We start from the raw sequence: 22,512 nt of genomic DNA on the forward strand, positions 1-22,512 counted from the left end.
CACAGAAATTACATTTTTTGGGACAAAAAATGTATTTTTCTTCCTGGAAGAAGGCTTTGACTCGCTTCCTGAAGTGCCACCATACACAGCACAGTCATTGGTTAGGCAGCACAAAAGGGTTAACATCAGCAAGAGCAAGGCAGGCCGGGGCTCATGATTGGGAACGCCTATCCATTGCAGTGTGTAATGCAGTTTAACTAGTTTGATATACACCATCTCAGCAGTAGCAACAAAAAAAGTACATTTTCTCAGAAATATAACTTAACCCTGTGCTTCTCCGAGCATCCTCTTCGAATACCCTAGGCCTATAGCCTATAGTAGGCTACGGATAATTTTATTGATACCACACTAGGCGCACTTGATATTGCACGCCCAGCAGAGAATCAACATTGAGGGGAATAATCATGTACACTTCGAGATACAATAGTAAGCAATTTTTTCTCAAACCCTGAGCAATATGATATTTACTCAATTACAAATTACATGACCCGTCTCTGAACTAAATTAAAAATACTAAACTACAACCCGACTGAAATTGAAAAAGCATGACCCTCCCGCATTTCCCTCTGGGTAAAATGTTTGTAAATTTCGACCGCTCCCTAGGCTTTGTAGGCTATGGGCTCTCCAACTCTGTTCCAGGTCACCTAGTCCTTAGGCTACACTTATATTTATTTGGAGAGGGGCTGAGATCCCCTTATGGTTATTGTAAATGAACAGTCAGCCCATGTCAACTGTCAGACAGCCGGTTTCGACTGACAGTGTCCCGCTGAGTGACTTGGAGGCACCGAGGTTAGGCTGGGGTCCATGGCTGAGATTTAAAATGATTGACCACTCTTTTATCGCCATAAACTGAGCAGCACCGCTCCTCTCTGTGTAAAGTAAAAGTGCTCCTGAATAGAATGGACCCCTCTTTTACTGTGACACAACCTACACAAAATTGTGTACGTTGCAATAATTATGTCCAAAATGGATTCCGTAAGAATAGAGACAGGAGAACCTGATGAGGACGAAGAGGAGGCAGGAGGGATCCAGACACAACATTTTCAACCATCTGTGTGTAAAAAGGTTGTGATGCTAATATAATTTACCTCAACCTTATCAGCTGGGAATCCAGCACTTATTCTGCTAATCTTGGTCTCTAGTCTTCCACCAAGTCTCTCTTGAGGTGTGCAGGGTGGCGAGTTTGCTTCAAGACTACAGATCTCAACCAAAGAGGTGATTGTTTACCACAGAAAGCAGAGGAGGGATACCCCATCCACATCAACATGGCTGCAGTGGATATGGTCAAGAACATCAAGTTCCTTGGTGTACACATCACTGACTGTCCTGCCCACCCATCAGGTATTACCAACATGCTCAGAGATAGATTCTACCTCCAAGCAATGACACTGGTGAACAGCTAATCAATGGCTGACCACCTACACTCACGTGCACTGACTCTACCTGCAATACCTCAAAACACACTCATAAGACTCTCTCCTCATATACACTGACGCTCTTGCACCACACATACGCTCACACACTAAACACACACCCTTGCCGTATACTGTGCATAGGACAAATAAACTGATTTTATTAGAGATCTGCTGGACTCTGCTTTTATAGAACTGCTCCCAGCTGTTCCCTATACAGGCAGACATGTTGCATTAGAAACTATGTTAGCATAATATCCATAAAATGTCAAATAAATGTAAAAGTTGAAAATATCTAATTGATTGAGTGGGTGGTGAGTAAATAATGTTTTGATTGTTGCATTACACAAATATAATTTCATTGAATTAATAAAATAAATTAATTTGCTGCCAGTATGACGTTGTGCCATGATGTTGCCTAATATTACATTTTTTTATTTCTAAACTTAAAGTTATAAGGGGCAATCTCCGACTGCCATATCCACTGTTTGTAAATGTACAGTCGTGGCCAAAAGTTTTGAGAATGACACAAATATTAATTTTGACAAAGTCTGCTGCCTCAGTTTGTATGATGGCAATTTGCATATGCTCCTGAATGTTATGAAGAGTGATCAGATGAATTGCAATTAATTGCAAAGTCCCTCTTTTCCTTGCAAATGAACTGAATCCCCATTAAACATTTCCACTGCATTTCAGTCCTGCCACAAAAGGACCAGCTGACATCATGTCAGTGATTCTCTCATTCACACAGGTGTGAGTGTTGATGAGGACAAGGCTAGAGATCACTCTGTCATGCTGGTTGAGTTCGAATAACAGACTGGAAGCTTCAAAAGGAGGGTGATGCTTGGAATCATTGTTCTTCCTCTGTCAATCATGGTTAACTGCAAGGAAGCATGTGCCGTCATCATTGATTTGCACAAAAGGGCTTCACAGGCAAGGATATTGCTGCCAGTAAGATTGCACCTAAATCAACCATTTATCGGATCATCAAGAACTTCAAGGAGAGCGGTTTAATTGTTGTGAAGAAGGCTTCAGGACACCCAAGAAAGTCCAGCAAGCACCAGGACCGTCTCCTAAAGTTGATTCAGCTGCGGGATCGGGGCACCACCAGTACAGAGCTTGCTCAGGAATGGCAGCAGGCAGGTGTGAGTGCATCTGCACGTACAGTGAGGCGAAAACTTTTGGAAGATGGCCTGGTGTCGAGAAGGGCAGCAAAGAAGCCACTTCTCTCCAGGAAAACATCAGGAACAGACTGATATTCTGCAAAAGGTACAGGGATTGGACTGCTGAGGACTGGGGTAATGTTATTTTCACAGATGAATCCCCTTTCTGATTGTTTGGGGCATTTCATAAGTGTCAAAGGCTTTTATTGACAAGGTGATAAGACAAGGTGAGCGCTACCATCAGTCCCGTGTCATGCCAACAGTAAAGCATCCTGAGACCATTAATGTGTGGGGTTGCTTCTCCGCCAAGGGAGTGGACTCACTCACAAATTATGCCTAAGAACACAGCCATGAATAAAGAATGGTACCAACACATCCTCCGATGGCAACTTCTCCCAACCATCCAGGAACATTTTGGTGAAGAACAATTCCTTTTCCAGCATGATGGAGCACCTTGCCATAAGACAAACACGATAACTAAGTGGCTCAGGGAACAAAACATTGATATTTTAGGTCCATGGCCAGGAAACTCCCCAGACCTAAATACCATTGAGAACTTGTGGTCAATCCAGGTGGCGAATCGCATCTCTGCATGTCTGGCAGACATATCAGTGTGGATGACGGATCACCACCTCAAGCTGAACCTCGGCAAGACGGAGCTGCTCTTCCTCCTGGGGAAGGACTGCCCGTTCCATGATCTCGCCATCACGGTTGACAACTCCATTGTGTCCTCCTCCCAGAGCGCTAAGAACCTTGGCGTGATCCTGGACAACACCCTGTCGTTCTCAACTAACATCAACTAACATGGCCCGTTCCTGTAGGTTCATGCTCTACAACATCCGCAGAGTACGACCCTGCCTCACACAGGAAGCGGCGCAGGTCCTAATCCAGGCACTTGTCATCTCCCGTCTGGATTACTGCAACTCGCTGTTGGCTGGGCTCCCTGCCTGTGCCATTCAACCCCTACAACTCATCCAGAACGCCGCAGCCCGTCTGGTGTTCAACCTTCCCAAGTTCTCTCACGTCACCCCGCTCCTCCGCTCTCTCCACTGGCTTCCAGTTGAAGCTCGCATCCGCTACAAGACCATGGTGCTTGCCTACGGAGCTGTGAGGGGAACGGCACCGCAGTACCTCCAGGCTCTGATCAGGCCCTACACCCAAACAAGGGCACTGCGTTCATCCACCTCTGGCCTGCTCGACGCCCTACCACTGAGGAAGTACAGTTCCCGCTCAGCCCAGTCAAAACTGTTCGCTGCTCTGGCCCCCCAATGGTGGATCAAACTCCCTCACGACGCCAGGACAGCGGAGTCAATCACCACCTTCCGGAGACACCTGAAATCCCACCTCTTTAAGGAATACCTAGGATAGGATAAAGTAATCCTTCTCACCCCCCCCCTTAAATGATTTAGATGCACTATTGTAAAGTGGCTGTTCCACTGGATGTCATAAGGTGAATTCACCAATTTGTAAGTCGCTCTGGATAAGAGCGTCTGCCAAATTACTTAAATGTAATCCTCAAGCGGCGGGTGGACAAACAACAACCCCCAAATTATGACAAACTCCAAGCATTGATTATGCAAGAATGGGCTGCCATCAGAAGTTAATTGGCAGCATGCCAGGGCGGATTGTAGAGGTCTTGAAAAAGAAGGGTCAACACTGCAAATATTGACTCTTTTCATCAACTTCATGTAATTGTCAATAAAAGCCTTTGACACTTATGAAATGCTTACTTCAGTATTCCATAGTAACATCTGACAAAAATATCTAAAGACACTGAAGCAGCAAACTTTGTGGAAATTAATATTTGTGTCATTCTCAAAACTTTTGGCCACGACTGTACATCTAGGAGCTATACCCATAGATTTTTGGAAGAATGTAATTTATGTACGCCTATTTAGCTATGCTCATTTGTCCTAGCAAAACAATAATGTTTTTAATAAAGTTATCATGGTTATATTTTGGTAAGAAGTCCATTTATCAAAGGTAGCTAAATGTAATCACCACATTAGAGTGTTATAACCTCAATGAGGTTAGTTGTGCCAACTGGATTTAGGATAGGGCCTATGACACGTGAATTATAGGCATCCTACATTGTCGATGGTAACATTCGGCCATCAGAATGCTACTCTTCCATGATTGTTCAAAGCCGCAAGGGGCATGCTTGTGCATTCCATGTCATTTTGCTGGCACTATGCCTACACAATGGTCATGTCTTTGCTTTTTTTTTTATTGTCGTGGACCAAGACATCTGTCAACGTCTGTTTTTATTTGGTGTGGTTGTTATATTTAAGATATAGGCTTAAATCTTTGGAAATATCAAAATAAAGTGCCTACATGCCTATTATTTTTCTAATTATTTGTTGTAATTATTGTATTTTATAATATGGCATAGGTAATAAGACGGTTTTTAACAAAAGATAATGTAATGCCTTTTTGATATGTGCCAACACATGGGTGTGATCATTCTACAGTGGTCCCTGAAGCATACGTTCAAACTGAGAGAGGCTCCACTCGAGTTGTGTGTGTGTGTGTTTAAATTATTTTCAGCCAACATTAACCACAACTCAGTCTCATCTTCGTAAAATCTGACCTGTCAGTCTAACATTTTTATGTAAAAGAACAAAACAGTAACAGGTTATCACTCACATATCTAGTCTACACTTACTCATAAGCAGCCACCTTCTCCAAGGCAAAGTTTGTTTTTGCTCTTTCAGTCAGTGGAACAGGAAAATTGACAGTGGGAGAGGACCAGACAGAGTCAATATAATAAACAGTAACATGTTATCACTCACAAGTCTAGCCTAGACTCATCTACACCTATAGCCCACATGTTAGCCTTCCTCCTTTTTGTCTGGACTAAGACTTCAAGTGCTCTTCTTTTTTTGTTGTTGCTTGGCCTGCTACTCCTCCTCCACTGCAGTCTTCCTGGTCTGCTGGGCACTGAATGTTGTCTGGCAGACAGGCTTGATAAGGTTACACACAGACACAGACATACACAAGCACAGGGAGATAGACAGACACTCACAGACAAGACACAGATTAATAGACACACACACACGCACACACACAAACATACACCATCTATCAGAAAATGCACCACTGCATGCACACACAACTGTGCCTTACTGTGCAGTTCTATGCTGGCTTCTGAATCTGCCCTCAGTAGCTAGTAAGATAATGGTAGAATAAAGTGTTTTTACAAAAGCTAATGCCTGTAGAACTGGGAAGCAGTGTGCACCCTCTACTGAGTCCTGTGTTGCTCCACAACCCTCCAGCACCTGGAATAGAACACAACAGGTTATTACATTTCAGTATTTGAACATATGCACGTATCCAGAGTGACGTACAGTAGTGAGTGCATATATTTTCATAATGGTCACCAGTGGGAATTGAACCCACAATCCTGGCATCACAAGCAGCATGCTATACCAACTGAACCACACGTGATCGACATCAAAACCTATGGTCAGGAGTTGACAAGACAGCACAAAAACATCTGGGACCAGACTATACATCCACATGGTCAGCTGCAGAGAGCATGCAGGAAAATGTATATTGCTCCACTACAGACAATGAGATGGATAATGTCCAATGGTTTTGAGTTGGGATGCCAGATGCTATTGAAACGTGTGCCCAGATGTTAACTTTGTCTGTAGACTGAGGGTCCGGGACAAATGCCAGAGGGACAGTTCTGTCTGCTCTACCTTCTGGGTGAAAAACACTGTGTAATATAACGGACAGGAACTAACCCCAACAGTCAGAGGTTCCACTAATATAATATGGAATTGTTTTACGATGGTCATACCATGGATCATTTAGCTATTTTATTTGGAATTTTAGAACCCTTTAGGTAGAAAAATATATATATTTTTGGGGATAAAATATTGAATTTGGCCTACTACTATAGCCCATAGAAACACATTAAATAACACAGTAATAAATGGAAAAAAAGAGTAAAAAAATAAAGTGTCTGTGTCACGCCCTGGTCGAAGTATATTGTGTTTGTCTTCATTTATTTGGTCAGGCCAGGGTGTGACATGGGTTTTTTGTGGTGTGTTTTGTCTTGGGGTTTTGTTAGGTATTGGGTTTGTGGCTTAGTGGGGGTATCTAGCATAGTCTATGGCTGTCTGGAGTGGTTCTCAATCAGAGGCAGGTGTTTATCGTTGTCTCTGATTGGGAACCATATTTAGGCAGCCATATTCTTTAAGTGTTTCGTGGGTGATTGTTCCTGTCTCTGTGTTTGTTGTCACCACATAGGCTGTTTAGGTTTTCACGTTATGTTTGTTGTTTTGTATTGTTCGTGTTTATTCGTTCATTAAACATGTATGAAAATTACCACGCCGCATTTTGGTCCGACTCTCCTTCCCACAACGAAAGCCGTAACAGAATCACCCACCACAACAGGACCAAGCGGCGTGTCAACAGGCAGCAGCAGGAGGAGAAACAAAATGAGGAATGGACATGGGAGGATGTCTTGGATGGCAAGGGTTGCTACACATGGGAGGAAATAATGGCTGGAAGAGATCGCCTCCCATGGGAACAGGTGGAGGCACTTAGGAGAGCAGAGGCAGCCGGAGAGAGGAGCAGGCGTTATGAGGGAACACGGTTGGCAAGGAAGCCCGGGAGTCAGCCCCAAAACATTTATTGGGGGGGTGGCTCACAGGGAGTATGGCGATGCTAGGTAGGAGACCTACGCCAACTTCCTGTGGTTACCGGGGGGCTAGAGAGACTGGGCAGGCACCGTGTTATGCTGTGGTGCGCACGGTGTCTCCAGTGCGGGTGCATAGCCCGGTGCGGTATATTCCAGCTCCGCGTATCGGCCGGGCTAGATTGAGCGTCGAGCCAAATGCCATGAAGCCGGCTCTACGCATCTGGTCCCCAGTGCGTCTCCTTGGGCCGGCTTACATGGCACCAGCCTTGCGCACCAGCCTTGTGTCCCCGGTTTGCCTACATAGCCCAGTGCGGGCTATTCCACCTCGCCGCACTGGCAGAGCGACCGGGAGTATTCAACCAGGTAAGGTTGGGCAGGCTCGGTGCTCAAGAGCTCCAGTGCGCCTGCACGGTCCGGTCTACCCTGTACCACCTCCACACACCAGCCCTCCGGTGGCAGCTCCCCGCACCAGGCTTCCTGTGCGTGTCCACGGCCCAGTACCACCAGTGCCAGCACCACGCATCAGGCCTACAGTGCGCCTCGCCTCTCCAGCGCTGCCCGAGCCTTCCTACTCTCCTGCACTGCCGGAGTCTCCCGCCTGTTCAGCGCTGCAAGAGCCTTCCTCCTCTACAGCGCCGCTGGAGTCTCCTGCCTGTTCAGCGCAGCCAGACCTGCCAGCCTGCATGGAGCAGCCAGAGCTGTCAGTCTGCATGGAGCAGCCAGAGCTGCCAGTCTGCATGGAGCCAGTCTGCATGGAGCAGCCAGTCTGCGGTCTGCATGGAGCAGCTAGAGCTGTCGGTCTGCATGGAGCAGCTAGAGCTGTCAGTCTGCAAGGAGCTGCCAGTCTGCAAGGAGCTGGCAGTCTGCAAGGAGCTGCCAGTCTGCAAGGAGCTGCCAGAGCTGCCAGTCTGCATGGAGCTGCCAGAGCTGCCAGTCTGCAAGAAGCCGCCAGAGCTGTCAGTCTGCAAGAAGCCGCCAGAGCTGCCAGTCTGCATGGAGCAGCCAGAGCCGTCAGTCAGCATGGAGCAGCCAGAGCCGCCAGTCAGCATGGAGCAGCCAGATCCGTCAGTCTTCCAGATCCGCCAGTCAGCCAGACTCTTCCAGATCCGCCAGTCAGCCAGGATCCGCCAGTCAGCCAGACTCTTCCAGATCCGCCAGTCAGCCAGACTCTTCCAGATCCGCCAGTCAGCCAGACTCTTCCAGATCCGCCAGTCAGCCAGGATCTGCCAGAACCGCCAGCCAGCCAGGATCTGCCAGATCCAACCACCTGCCTGAGCTTCCTCTCAGTGCTGAGCTTCCTCTCAGTGCTGAGCTTCCTCTCAGTGTTGAGCTTCCCCTCAGTTCCGAGCTACCCCTTAGTCCCGAGCTTCCCCTCAGTCCCGAGCTTCCCCTCAGTCCCGAGCTACCCCTCAGTCCCGAGCTACCCCTCAGTCCCGAGCTGCCTCAGTCCCGAGCTGCCTCAGTCCTGAGCTGCCCCTCAGTCCCGAGCTGCCCCTCAGTCCCGAGCTGCCCCTCAGTCCAGTGGGGTTCTGGGTGAGGACGACTCGGCCATGGTCGGCGGCGAGGGTGGACTATCCAAGGACGCGAGGAGGAGGGACTAAGACTTTGCTAGAGTGGGGTCCACGTCCCGCGCCGGAGTCGCCACCATGGACAGACGCCCACCCGGTCCCTCCCCTATGGTTTTTGGTGTGCGTCCGGGAGTCAGCACCTTGGGGGATTGTCACCAGATAGGCTGTTTAGGTTTTCACGTTACGTTTGTTGTTTTGTATTGTTCGTGTTTATTCGTTCCTTAAACATGTATGAAAATTACCACGCCGCATTTTGGTCCAACTCTCCTTCCCACAACGAAAGCCGTAACAGTCTGTCCAATATCTACGAGATATAAGAAAGCTCAGGAAATATTTTTTGTTTTTTTGGACACATATTTAACCTCTTATTTTTGATGGCACAACACTACCGCCATACTTCCATTCATTTGTGTGGCTTACCTCCAGACAATTCCCTTGACCGTTGTGTGGGTCATAGAGCAAATGGAGAACACCATCGTGTTCATATTTCTATAGTGTGGTGATAATCGTTTGTTTGGACGCTACAGACATTCTCTTGAGAAGACTGACAAACACCGCTGTAGCTCGGCCACCTTCCACCACACATGTGGAAGGCCGACATAGGAGGATGCACTGGATTGAGACGCAGCCTTTGCAAAAAGACAGATAACTCTTGCTTAAACTGACGGATTTTGATGGGGAATTTTTTTATTACGCTACTTAGGTTGCCGCACAGAATTTAATATTAACAAAGTTGAGAAATAAATATAGGAGGCCTATCCTTTAGAAAGCTGATGGGATCCTCCTCTTTTTAACATGGGCTTATAGGAACACATTACATTCCATGCATCAACCAGCTATGAGGAGCTGGCTCTCGCTGAGCAACAGGTGATCATAGTGTGCTCAAACTGTGAATGGCAGGGCTCTCACAAAGTGCTTGATTTGATTTTCGATTGCATTTGCTTTGATGTCAGAGTGGGACAATAGAATGCGGAGTGCTAGATCATTAGCCACTAACCGTTAGCAAGTTTGGTATGCTGCTAATGACCATCAGCGGTGTCAGAGTGCAGTTTTGGAGAAGCCTAGTTACTGCGATTCAATGGTCAAGTGGAATTTGACTGTGGTCATGACACTCGTGACTGCCAGTGTGGCAGTACTATGGTCACTGTATAAGCCATAGCACAAAACCTCTCTGTCCTCCATACCTGCTGGGACAGATTACCAGTTGTTCACCGCTGTCGTTCCCTATGAGCCCCCAAAGCCAGGTCATACAGAACTCTCCAACCCCTACTGCAGATGTCCAGAATCCTTGGACACATAAAATATTATTTTTTTAAATAAAAGGCTTTTTGGCAGCCTGTATTACATTAGCCACCTCAGGTGGGCCTGGGTTCATAAATCCTCTGCCTTCCACACAGCTGACCTTTGAACTCTAACCTATAGACTCAGAATGACCTCGGAAGAGCTTTGTATCTGCATATCTCTCAGACATTGTTGTGGAAAACCCTGCACTACGTGATCCACTGAGGGAGTAGTGACATTTGCAGCAAGGCAGCTTCATCAGTAACAAATAAACTGATGATGAATGATCATTTAGCCACACGCTAACACACAGAGGGAGAGGTTGGGCTGGGTTCTATCATAGCTGCTTCAACTGCTTCAACTCAAACACACAACATAAACTCAAGAAAACACCATTTTTGCTATTGTGTAAACATTGTTTTTACACAGACAACAATGACTGAAAGGGTTTTCTCCTCACTACAAAGTTTCACTATCTGGGCAGACAAGATGTGAAATCAAACAAATGCTAATATACCTTATATTTTGAACAAATGTAGCAATCAATCACAACATTTTCCTCTAATTTCCTCTCTATAATTCCCCCACACACACACATACTGTCCATACATCTGAGATGACAGGCATTTCCCAACCTGCTCTCACGGTCGGCCCTGCTGGGTCCAAAGTCATCACAGTTAACAACGTGTAAAGATAGACTCACGGGTGGTCGAGATTAGAAGGAGAACGGGTTTGGTCTGCCAGCAGGGTCTCGCCACTGAACTCCTGAACCCCCTCTCCTGCTCACGGGGTAAACCTTTTAGCACACACGCCAGTCTCAGTGAGTTCACACCGAGGTCTCTAGCCTTTCACACATCAAATGCTAATGAGGCCTCAAAAACTGAGAGGAAGGTGAAGAGATTCTGACCTCCATTCAGGAATGTCAGCTTGGGGGGGGACTGTACAGAACTTAGTTCTAATGAATATAGACATGGAACCAGAAAAAATGTGTGGCACTGCGAGTGAGTGAGAGATGTGATTTGTGAGGTGGCCCAAAAACTGTGGGACAAAAAAAATAATAATACAATTAAAAAAGACACTTACATGTTCATATGGAAAATGTAGTTACATAAAATATGCTGTATTTTACTTCACAGATGCCCTTCCCTCTAACTGAAAATGAAAATAGAATCCTTTCACAACTGCATTTCCCATAATTGCACCAAAAACACCACAATATTTGTATTTATATTTTTAGAAGGTTTGAGCCCAGTTTGGGCTGGTGTAATGCTTATAAACTGTCAGGTCAATGTGGTTCAAAATAGCCCCTCGTCATACAGCGTAACAATTACATAAGTACTATGAAGGGATGCCCACTGTAGGTGAAATTATTTCACATGGTCATACAGAGGATGACAGTGAAAATATAATCATTTCCATAATACAGTGGTATAACAGATCTCATGTTTTTATTGAGGAGAGTCAAGTTGGGCTTTCCATTTTTAGAAAATAAACCAATTACAATATTACAAATAATGACATTGTTACATCATTCACAGGGTTACAGTCAATGTACATTTATACAGAAATACAGGACCTCCCACATCAGTCACAGTGGTCAGGGCCGGCACTGTTCTACGAGAGCTACAACAGGCCAGGGGAGACAGGGCCATCTTCAGCCTGTCTTCACCAACAGCCAGAGAGGTGAGAACATAGGGGAGGAAGGGGGATATGGGGGGATAAGACAACGTAAGGAACACAAGGAAATTTGTCACAACTAGACTGCTATTAGCCACCATGTCAGCAGAGGGGGCTCTGACGCTTTCCGTAAGAGAGCTATCCACAGGAGCCATTTTCTATACACACAGAACTGACTGCCACAAAGGCAGGCAGGCAGACTGCTGCTCAGGGCATATTTGGATGGTCCACAAACACAGACCAATGAGTACGAGCCGGCACAGCTTGTGTTTATGCACACTGTCATGTAATTGTAACATTGAGACATAATGGTTTTCCTCCGTCCTACAAAAATCGGAACACAGTAGGGGAAATGTTCTTTGCGCCCGCAGTGCATTGAATCAACATCTCAGATACATTGATTTTGATTTATAAATAAAAGATTGTTATGCATTAGTTAATAACATGCGCATTGACAGTGAAACATCAACAGTATCTGCAGATACAAGCCATTGAAACAAAGACAAGCGTTTTAGATGTACGAAACCGCAGAGTTCTGTGATACTGGAGCAAGTTATCTTGTTTATTCCAAACAAAGAACCCTACTCCAAAACAAACACAGTTATATTCTGCTCTCAATGTTTAATCATAATGCATCTATGCTCCTTTATTTCTGATCTGTCGCATGAGCCTGGACATTGAAAACAGAGAGTATGAAGGAGATTGCCCCGCACTGTTAAATAATTGTAGTGATGGTAGCCCAAGATTTTATGTTTGTGAAGCACATAGTCCATCAAAAATAAAAAATAACTACAGTATATATTTCATTTTCTTCTCTTCAGAAATGGAGCAGACATTTGAGACATGCTCTTATGCTCTTACTCATGAAAAATGGAAACTCATAAAAGTGTAAAGTTGCTGTCTTGAATATGCCTGTTATTTAAGTGGCCTTGGGAAGAAAAACACACAATCATTCAACAAAAACCTATATGTGTGTTTATACCTTTTTAGCTTCTCCTCGTCTTCAACTAGCGGAAAATCTCAACAATGTAAAAATATCCTTGATTCCATCTATGTATAAAGTAACCCATATGCTATTGAGTGAGACATCACATGAGATATTGTGGCATAATGACCATCATGGATTCACACAGGGAAGTCTAATCCTCACAGTGTGAGCAGAATGTATTCTGAACCCCCCTCCCCCCATCATAATCCCATCAGATCGATTAATCACATACTACAGGTCCATTACAATGGGCCCAGAAAGGACCACTGTGCCAAGGGGTTTTATCAGAAGGCACGGGCTTTGAAACAGTACCACAGAGCTCTACTGGAGGCTATCAATGTGTTAAAAATAAAAGGAAGAGGGACGACAGCTTTTTCTCCGGCGAATAGCAAATGATATTTAGCTCTGGATGAACTATGGGTGGATAAACAAGGTTTCTTTCTGCCATTAGGTTCAGATACAGAAGAAATAAATACTTCACACAGTGCTTTCAGAAGTCCATAGCTCCACACTGAGCAACCAATAAAACTGTTGACTCAACTCCTTATGAATCTAGATTCTCTCAACAAAGTAACACACCAAACCTACTCCTCCAAGAATAATTCAAGAAAATAAAAACACTTTCTTAATAGCTATATTTACGTTCCTCTAACTCTAAACACAAGTCCACCACTACTGGGTGTTTTAGTTCATCATTATAACATTTCTTCATACTTTATTTTGATTGAACGTCACATGGGGAAACATAGTTTGTTTAACCACCCCCTGCTTAATCACCTTAATATGACACTATCACCAAACAGCTCAGAGAGCATGAATGGAGACATTTGCAAGTGACACAAGACTCCGTCTGTCTGTCTTCAGCAGAAATATTAGTGCTGTACTGCTGAGTCTGATTTCCTGACCAGAAATTGCCCTGACAGTGGGATATCTGTCTATCTTGGGAAGACTGACTCCGGCTGCTGGCTCTTTACTGAATATCACTCAGGTGCCCTCAAATATTAAAGTGTTTTGAGATGGAAAAGAAGATTTTTTAGCAATTTATTTTTTAAAGGAAACAGCATGGTGGCATCAGTGACAGTTGGGTCACAGAATAATTTACCCCGCAATGACTAACAGTGAGAGTGATGTACTTCCTGCTGTTTCATCTGTCATGGAGTCTGCACTGGAATATGCAGGGTGACACAGTACTGTTGACAGAAAACTAAAGGGAGGATGATGTTACAGAAGCTGGATGAAAACCCCAATGCTCCTGCCCAAGGTTTGTAAAGACTCTGGATGGCCATATGGGTTAGTGGGTGGAATAAGATGGGGACTAAGTGACATGAGAGCTAAGGTGGGATTTCACTCCTTTTGTGCTGAGGGGTCAAATGCTAAGGCCTATATAGGACACCTCTCCTGTTCTGTTCAGACAGCAAAGTGCCTCAAAACAGACAGCGGACACCCGATGATGCTTAAGGAAGGACAACCTTTTGTGGAAGAACCTGCGCTTACATAGTCACCTGCTGTGAGACCAACACTGGGCCCTCAGGTTGTGTGTTGCCTACATCAATTATGTCTCTTTTTTAAATAGACCTGGTCTGTCAACATGACAACATGCAGAGTCACAAAGTCATGGATCTGAGAAAGCAGAGCACAGAGGACAGTGGGAGGAGAAGAGCAGGGTATCTGAGGCGTGTGTTTAGCTCTGAGGAGAAATAGACAGAATCACTGTCTGGTCAGCGGGGCTGTGATCAGGCTGTGGACCCCCACTAGGAATGAACATGTCTGAGCAATGGGCCCCAGATAGAGATCCATGTCTGGCTCCTCAGTCTATATCGAGTACTGGGCCTGTCTCAGTGGATCTATCCATGAGCATCTCTGCAGTACTGATCTCATTTGCCTGAGTTTGTAAACTGTGTGATTTACCATCTCTAGGGAATCCATGGGTTTGACTAACACAGGACCCCCCCCAGGCTCCCTAACCCCTCAAACAGCACATCAGCCTCAATGACATTGATGATGATATAGATAGCTTTCCGTTCATCAGACAGCTATTCACATAAGCCATACAGTAAATGCATTATGTATGTATAAAATGAAAATAGAAGTCTCAAGGACTCCACTTATCAGAAATGTTTGTGCACCAACAATGATTTCCTAAAATTCCACAAGGGCATGCAGGCCCATTGTATCGTACGATCTGTGTTCACACACCCTGCCAATAGACTACTTGGAAAAGCTGTCACAAGTGCTCCCCATCATCCATGATGTACAATAATTATAATAATATGCGTAAAATAATCCACTATCCCATGTTAATGTTACTTACTGCCCAGTTGTGAAAAGATTTGTCTGTGACCATACCAATGTGAGATAACCATATGTGGTGTTAAAACCCTAACACTTCAATATACTGTTACTTTAAATTAAAAAATAATCTGGAAAAAAAAGCTAAATAGAATGTAAGCACATTATATTTTGTAAAGTGTATCAAATCCAAGCGCTTACAGGACAGTGTTCTGTAAAGTGTAACATATCAAAGCTCTGTGAAATCAATCATTAACTCAGCATGCTATCAAACACTAGCCCTTCAGCTTTGGGAGCTGTTGCTTTGTAACACACAGCACATTTAGCCACGCACACACGCACGCACGCACACACACACACACAGTGAAGTTTAAAACACGGGGGTAAACTCTACACTCTTAGAAAAAAGGGTTCCAAAATGGTCCTTCGGCAGTCCACATAGGAGAAGCCTTTTTGGTTCCAGGTGGAACTCTTTTGGTTCCATGTAGAAACCTCTGTGGAAAGGGTTTTACATGGACCCAAAAAGGGTTCTTCAAAGGGTTCTCCTATGGGGACAACTGAAGAACCATTTTAAGTTCTAGATAGTACCTGTTTTTCTAAGAGTGCAGATAATGTGACAACCAAAACATATGTGCCCTCCTATGTAAACATTATAGGGAAAACACCCATAATATGTCATTTTTTTCCATACATCCATGGAGGAAGTACTGTATGTTTGCTGTTTATTACACTGATTCTTCAAAATCCACAACTAACATTTTGAAAAAATGAAAATGAAATGAATAATAACAAAGAAAAACCTCCCTCTCGTCACCCAAAGAAACAATTTAAATCCATCACTTCCAGGTCTTAGTAACTATGTCCGGCTCATAGTGATGACATCACAGTCCCATTGTCAAGTGCATCTGATATGTACAGGATTTGGCAGGTTGTGATGTTTTCATTGAAAAAATATAAACTTTCCCACGGTGAGAGGAAGCATGGTGAGAGAAATTCTTCAACATTTTCACACAGAAAAATGAAATTACTTGTTATGAGAAAAGGTATTTTGTTTTTATTTTTTAAGTGTTGCTATAAGTTGGTTGTTCATGGTAGTAGTTTCTGCCAAAAGATGTCCATTCCATGGTGCTCACACTATTTTGTCTCCCAAGTCAACCATGATGTGTAGATCAAGTTCCTCAGTCTATTCTGCTGTTTGCTTTTGGGGAGGCAGCAAAGATTTATGTTTGTTTCCTGTTTCCGAAGTTTAAAAAAGAAACATAATATTTCAGTTTCTTTTTGAAAGTGATGGTCTTGAAATCTCCCATTTTTCATTGTCTTCTTGTCTGTTGCCCTTTTAAAGGGTAGTCTTTCTAGTCAGTTCACCTAGTTTACATCTATACTTATAGACTCCTTGAGTTTTCTCAACTTTTTTTCTTTACAAAATTATTTACAAAATTCTTAAATCAAACAAACCAAAAAATGTAAGAAAAAAGTTCACCGTAAAAAAAAAACGAGGTGGAAGATGGAAGTAGAAATGTGTCGCTGATCAGTAACCTCTCATGATCCTGGTTCCAAGAAGGAACCTTGTTGGCCACATTGATTGATGTCTGGTCATGTAGACCTGCTGGCCACAAACCTTCAGAGCTGATCCTGAAAGGTTATGGGGACTTTGGATGGGGGGATAGAGGAGGACAGGAGAGGGATTGAAAAAGGGGACCGTGGATGGACGGTAGTTTGAAGGAAGACATGTTTCACAGTCAAGCAAAAACACCTCCACTCCATCCGTGAACCCAGAGCCCTGCATCCCAATCCCCTCTTCTCTGCTCCTCTCCTCTGCTCTCCTCTCCTCTGTTCTCCTCTCATCTGCTCTCCTCTGCTCCATTCTGGATGGTCAAACTTCCACAGACTGGATCTGGTTAATGGAGGCACGCATCATCTGCACACTGTTCAGGATCTTCTTCTGGTGGCCTGCTAACGTCACGCCCACGCTCAGGATGTCACTGTGGCAGGAGACACAACCACAGGAGTCAGGAGGAAGCCATCGCAGACAACACAACAGGTTTTATTGCACAAGTCACATGGCTAAGCCAATGTCAAATCAACAAGTTAGATCAAGGCTAAATACTGGGCCCCAGTCTGCCAAATTCCTAATTCAGTCCAAGGCATGACTGTTTACAGTAATTACTTTGTTTGTTGAACAACTTCTTCCATTCAGGAGACAATGGATTTTGTTTGCTTCCTAACTCTAACTCCATGGACTGATGAGCCTTATTTTTGAAAGCATTGTAACCAGTGTTGTGGCTGGAAAATAATTTCAAACAGAATTGTGCTGATATCCGACGTGACCTTAAGAGGATATTAAGAGATATAGAGACAAGAGACAATGAGCAGAGTAATGTGTGTCTTACTAAACAGACATCTGAATGAGTCTATCTGCTAATAGATGTCTTTATTAAGTCTACTGAGGCAGGAATGTATTCCTAAACATCACAATGTCTGTTAATTCTCCTATATCTTTTCTTTCTTTAAACTGTTGTATAAGAAACCTGGCAGCCACATGGCCAGAGTCTCTACGCTCTGTTCTAGCTCAGAGCAGTTGTGCTGCACAGTTATTATCTCCTAATGACATACAGTGAGAGGCATATTTATGATGAGCCAGGGGCTGAGCCTGGCCGTCATACAGGCTTTAAGGTATGATACTGTCAAGGAACAGCCCACCTCCTCCTCATCCTTGTCATCCTTATCAGAAACACAGGTCTGGGATCAGCACTTACTCCATGGTCATCTGGGAAACCACATCAAAGCTGGCGAAGTCAGCATTGGCAAAGTTGTCTTTGTACTGGCCCATCTTGATGGCATCTAGCCACTCATCCACAGTACTGAAGCTGGAGAAGTCTGGAACACTGCGGTCCAGGAGAGGAAGATGGACACTGGAGGGGGACACAGACACAAAGAGTCAAACACAGCTTTAGAGACAGTGTCAGTACTCTGTCACCTCTATGATGGCAATCAGTACAGTACACAATAGTGGAGGGCCTACAATAGACTAGTCAATAACCTAGCCTTCAGGACAAAAGAAAGAAACAGTGGACATTTTCCTAATAGATTTTGAAGAACATTCTAATTCCAATTGAGGACAACGGATGGATACTGGCAGGATTAGTGCCAGTGTCCACACAGTGTTTCTATTCCACACACCACCAACAATGTAAATATAGAGTAGGATATACGGAATTCAGTATATTTTAACATTCATAGGAAACTGACACCCAGAGAAAATGTGATTGGAAATGTTTTATTTTGAAATTGTGTAACTGTTTCAAATCATGATTTGCTTAAAGCATTCATGGAAATTACTTGATCTATCAAACCAAAGGGGATTTATTTACATAACCACTTGGTGCCAAAAGAAACAGGAGACACAATGTTCGGTAGAAATAAATTGTACCATGAATATCAAAACTGTAACCCAAAATTGAAAACATTGAAGGAATCATGTCCTTTGAAATGTCAAAGTGTTTTCCCATCTTTGAGGTCAGATGCATTAAATTATTTTGGATTATATAGTATCTATGGAAATAGGAAAGTAATACTGGAACACAGTCCTGAATATTGAGATGACTGGCAAGGAGAGACAGAGGGACACTCGTCTCAAACACACTAATACACAGACAGACAGACAGACAGACAGACAGACAGACAGACAGACAGACAGAGACAGACAGACAGACAGCAGACAGACAGACAGACAGACAGACAGACAGAAGAGACAGACAGACAGACAGACAGACAGACAGACAGACAGACAGACAGACAGACAGATGTAGTGACAGACTAATAGAAAGATAAACTGACGGAGATCTAAGGAGAGCGTGCTAAGTGTTCCACTCACCCTGAAGACAGCGGGGTCATGGCCTTCAGACTGTTGGGGTTGCGGATCATCTTGTCCAGGTTGTTGACAATTTGGCTGAACTTGGGCCGGTTGTTACGGTCCTTCTGCCAGCAGTCAAGCATGAGCTGGTGCAGGGCCGAGGGGCAGTCCATGGGGGGAGGCAGCCGGTAGTCCTGCTCTATGGCATTGATCACCTGCAGGGGGAGACACAGATCTCTAAGGGTTGCTATGAGGCTCTAAAAGGAGGAAAAGGGAGAGGAGAGAGAGACAGAAATCCTATTGGAGAGCATCCTCTCACAATTCTCACAAACTACTTCTTCTATGATCAGAGTGCTATTTGGCTAACATGTTGATTAATATTTCAGTGATTTCAAATGAGAACTATGTTCTTGAAAAACAGTATGCACTGAAAGATAAAACCATAGCAGTGTTACACAAGTAAAAACACATGCCCACACACAAAACATAATCCTGCAAGCATTATTATTATTATTATTATATTATATTATATTATTATTATTATTATTATTATTATTACTTCTCTGGGATATGTGGGACGCTATCCCACCTCAACAACAGCCAGGGAAATTGCAGGGCGCCAAATTCAAAACAACAGAAATCTCATAATTAAAATTCCTCAAACATACAAGTATTATACACCATTTTAAAGATAAACGTCTCGTTAATCCAGCCACAGTGTCTGATTTCAAAAAGGCTTTACGGCGAAAGCGCACCTTGAGGTCAGCGCCAAGTCACAGAAAAACATATAGCGATTTTCCAAAGAAGGAGAGGTGTCACAAAACTCAGAAATAGCGTTAAAATTAATCACTAACCTTTGATGATCTTCACCGGATGGCACTCCCAGGACTCCATGATAGACAATAAATGTTGGTTTTGTTCGATAAAGTTCATCTTTATGTCCAAAAACCTCATTTGAAATTGGTGTGTTATGTTCAGAAATGCATTGTCTCAAACAAACATCCGGTGAAAGTGCAGAGAGCCACATCAAATTATAGAAATACTCATTATAAACATTGATAAAAGATACAAGTGTTATGCATGGAATTATAGATAAACTTCTCCTTAATGCAACAGCTGTGTCAGATTTCAAAAAGACTTTACGGCGAAAGCACACCTTGTGATTATGTTTGGTCAGCGCCAAGTCACAGAAAAACATACAGCCATTTTCCAAAGAAGGAGGGGTGTCACAAAACTCAGAAATAGTGTTATAAATATTCACTTACCTTTAATGATCTTCATCGGAATGCACACAATGCACTGAATCCCAGTTCCACAATAAATGTTTGTTTTGTTCGATAAAGTTCATAATTTATGTCCAAATACCTCTGTTGGCGTGGTTAGTTCACAAATCCAAATTCACACGGCGCAGGCATTTAGTTCAGACAACAGTTCCATTACAGTTTGTAGAAACATGTCAAACGATGTAGAGAATCAATCTTTAGGATGTTTTAATCATCAATTTTCAATAATGTTCCAACCAAACAATTCCTTTGTCTTTAGAAAGGAAAAGGAACGCAGCTCACTCTCACGGGTACGCACATGACTGAGCTAATGGCATTCTGCCAGACACCTCAATCAAACAGCTCTTATTCTCTCCCCCTTCACAGTAGAAGCCTGAAACAAGGTTCTAAAGACTGTTGACATCTAGTGGAAGCCTTAGGAAGTGCAATATGACGCCATAGACACTGTATATTGGATAGGCAATGACTTGAAAAACTACACACCTCAGATGTCCCACTTCCTGGTTGGATTTTTTCTTAGGTTTTTGCCTGCCATATGAGTTCTGTTATACTCACAGACATCATTCAAACAGTTTTAGAAACGTCAGAGTGTTTTCTATCCAAATCTACTAATGATATGCATATTCTATATGCATATGGGCACCTTATTCATCCAAGCTACTCAATACTGCCCCCCAGTCCCAAAGAAGTTAACAAAAACAATATATTTTTTAAGGTTTTGGCTTGGCTATATACTTACTGTACCAGTTAAGCATCACAGTAAAGCATCAGGATAATAGTAATGGCTCTCCACATCCATGCAGACTGTGCCAGCAGTGATTTAATCTTAGTCAGTCTGGCCTTTAGAAACTGTGTACAGTAATGTTCCTGCTATACAAATATCTACGTTTTGCCAACTCTATGGTCATTGTTATACCAAAAAGGTCTAGTCTGACAGAGTTGCCAGTGGTGTTGTTGGTGGTGGGAGAGGGTGTGGGGGGAGTGTAAGTAGCTCTGGATAAGAATGTCTGCTAAATGACTCAAATGTAAATGTGAAAAAATGGGGGAGGGATCAGGGAGGAGTGGGGAACAACCGGCCCAGAGGAGGGTTCTGACAAGGACCCACGATCCCCTGCTCATTATCACCACCATTATGTAGCTCCATTCAGGCCCAGATTAATCTCATTCAGAGGCCTCCCTCCCAACCAAGACCCAGATGGAGTAGAAACACTATCTAGAGCCCATAATAAGATAACCGTCGAGCTCCTCAGTCCCTCTTAGCGCATTAGTGTTCACACTTTCAATTTGAAACTATTTTCATTATCTCTCTCCCCATAATTTGCTCTCTTCTCCACCACCCAGAGGGATCCTGGAAACAGAGGCTCCAGTCAAGAGCAGGAATAGTCTGCGGAGCGTTGCCTTGCATTCCAAATCATCTTATTATCGCTCTGTGGTAACTGGGGGGCTTTCATATTAAACCCGGGTTCGAAAGCTGCTGTTTAGCCATGGGAAGAGAACCACCATGACAAAATGGATCTCTATGGGGGTTCACAGAGAGGTAATAACATTCAGGAATAATCAGGCGTTGTTCGAAATGATTTTTAAGCATTTGATGCCATTCTTAGAGTGGTTCTGTTTGACAAATGATATACAGATATATAAAGGTCTATAAATACATACGTCTTGATTGGTCATGTCCCAGTAAGGTCTCTCTCCATAGGACATGACTTCCCACATGACGATGCCGTAGCTCCAGACATCACTGGCGGACGTGAACTTCCTGTACTGGATGGCTTCAGGGGCTGTCCATCGGATAGGGATCTTCCCTCCCTGAGAAACACAACACAATGAGGGAACAACCTTATAGAGGGAAGTGAGACGGAAACCTGATCGTCACAGTGTCCTGGCTCTGCAGAGAGATATTATTCACAGCAACAATACTCTGTAATCCAAACTGGGAGATGGATATAACTAAACTCCTGGGAGTGGATGTGTGTGACATGGAATACCGTAAAAATGGAGGAGAGGGACAGGTGAGGGGCCTTTGTTATGATGGGTAATGTGGTGTGTGAGGTGTGTGTGTGTGTGTATGTATATGTGTGAGTGTGTGCGGTGACGTCATGGTACTCACCAGGGCGCTGGTATAGGTGGGATCTGATGTGTCGTCCTCCAGGAATCGGGACAGGCCGAAGTCGGACACCTTGCAGACCAGGTTGCTGTTGACCAGGATGTTGCGTGCGGCCAGGTCTCGGTGGACGTAGTTCATGTCGGCCAGGTACTTCATGCCAGAGGCGATGCCACGCAGCATGCCCACCAACTGGATCACTGTGAACTGACCGTCGTTTTGCTGCAAAACAAAAGGATCACA

At 44.0% G+C, this 22,512-nt stretch overlaps 1 protein-coding gene across 2 annotated transcripts in view; it reads right to left on the reverse strand.

Annotated features, from left to right (window-relative positions):
* Positions 1–11,506: 11,506 nt before the first annotated feature.
* The window catches only part of LOC135540083 (ephrin type-B receptor 2-like), a 154,347-nt gene continuing 143,341 nt past the window's right edge, over positions 11,507–22,512 (reverse strand). For both annotated transcript variants that reach the window (XM_064966424.1, XM_064966423.1), the window contains exons 12-16: positions 22,276–22,491; positions 21,825–21,974; positions 18,904–19,097; positions 17,786–17,941; positions 11,507–17,011 (exon numbers count right to left, since the gene is read on the reverse strand). In XM_064966424.1, the coding sequence (XP_064822496.1) occupies positions 16,903–17,011; positions 17,786–17,941; positions 18,904–19,097; positions 21,825–21,974; positions 22,276–22,491 (825 nt within the window). In that variant the 3' untranslated portion in view covers positions 11,507–16,902. The remainder of the gene's footprint in view (positions 17,012–17,785; positions 17,942–18,903; positions 19,098–21,824; positions 21,975–22,275; positions 22,492–22,512) is intronic.

This window comes from Oncorhynchus masou, chromosome 5 (assembly GCF_036934945.1).
Source record: "Oncorhynchus masou masou isolate Uvic2021 chromosome 5, UVic_Omas_1.1, whole genome shotgun sequence".
Lineage (NCBI taxonomy): Eukaryota > Metazoa > Chordata > Actinopteri > Salmoniformes > Salmonidae > Oncorhynchus > Oncorhynchus masou.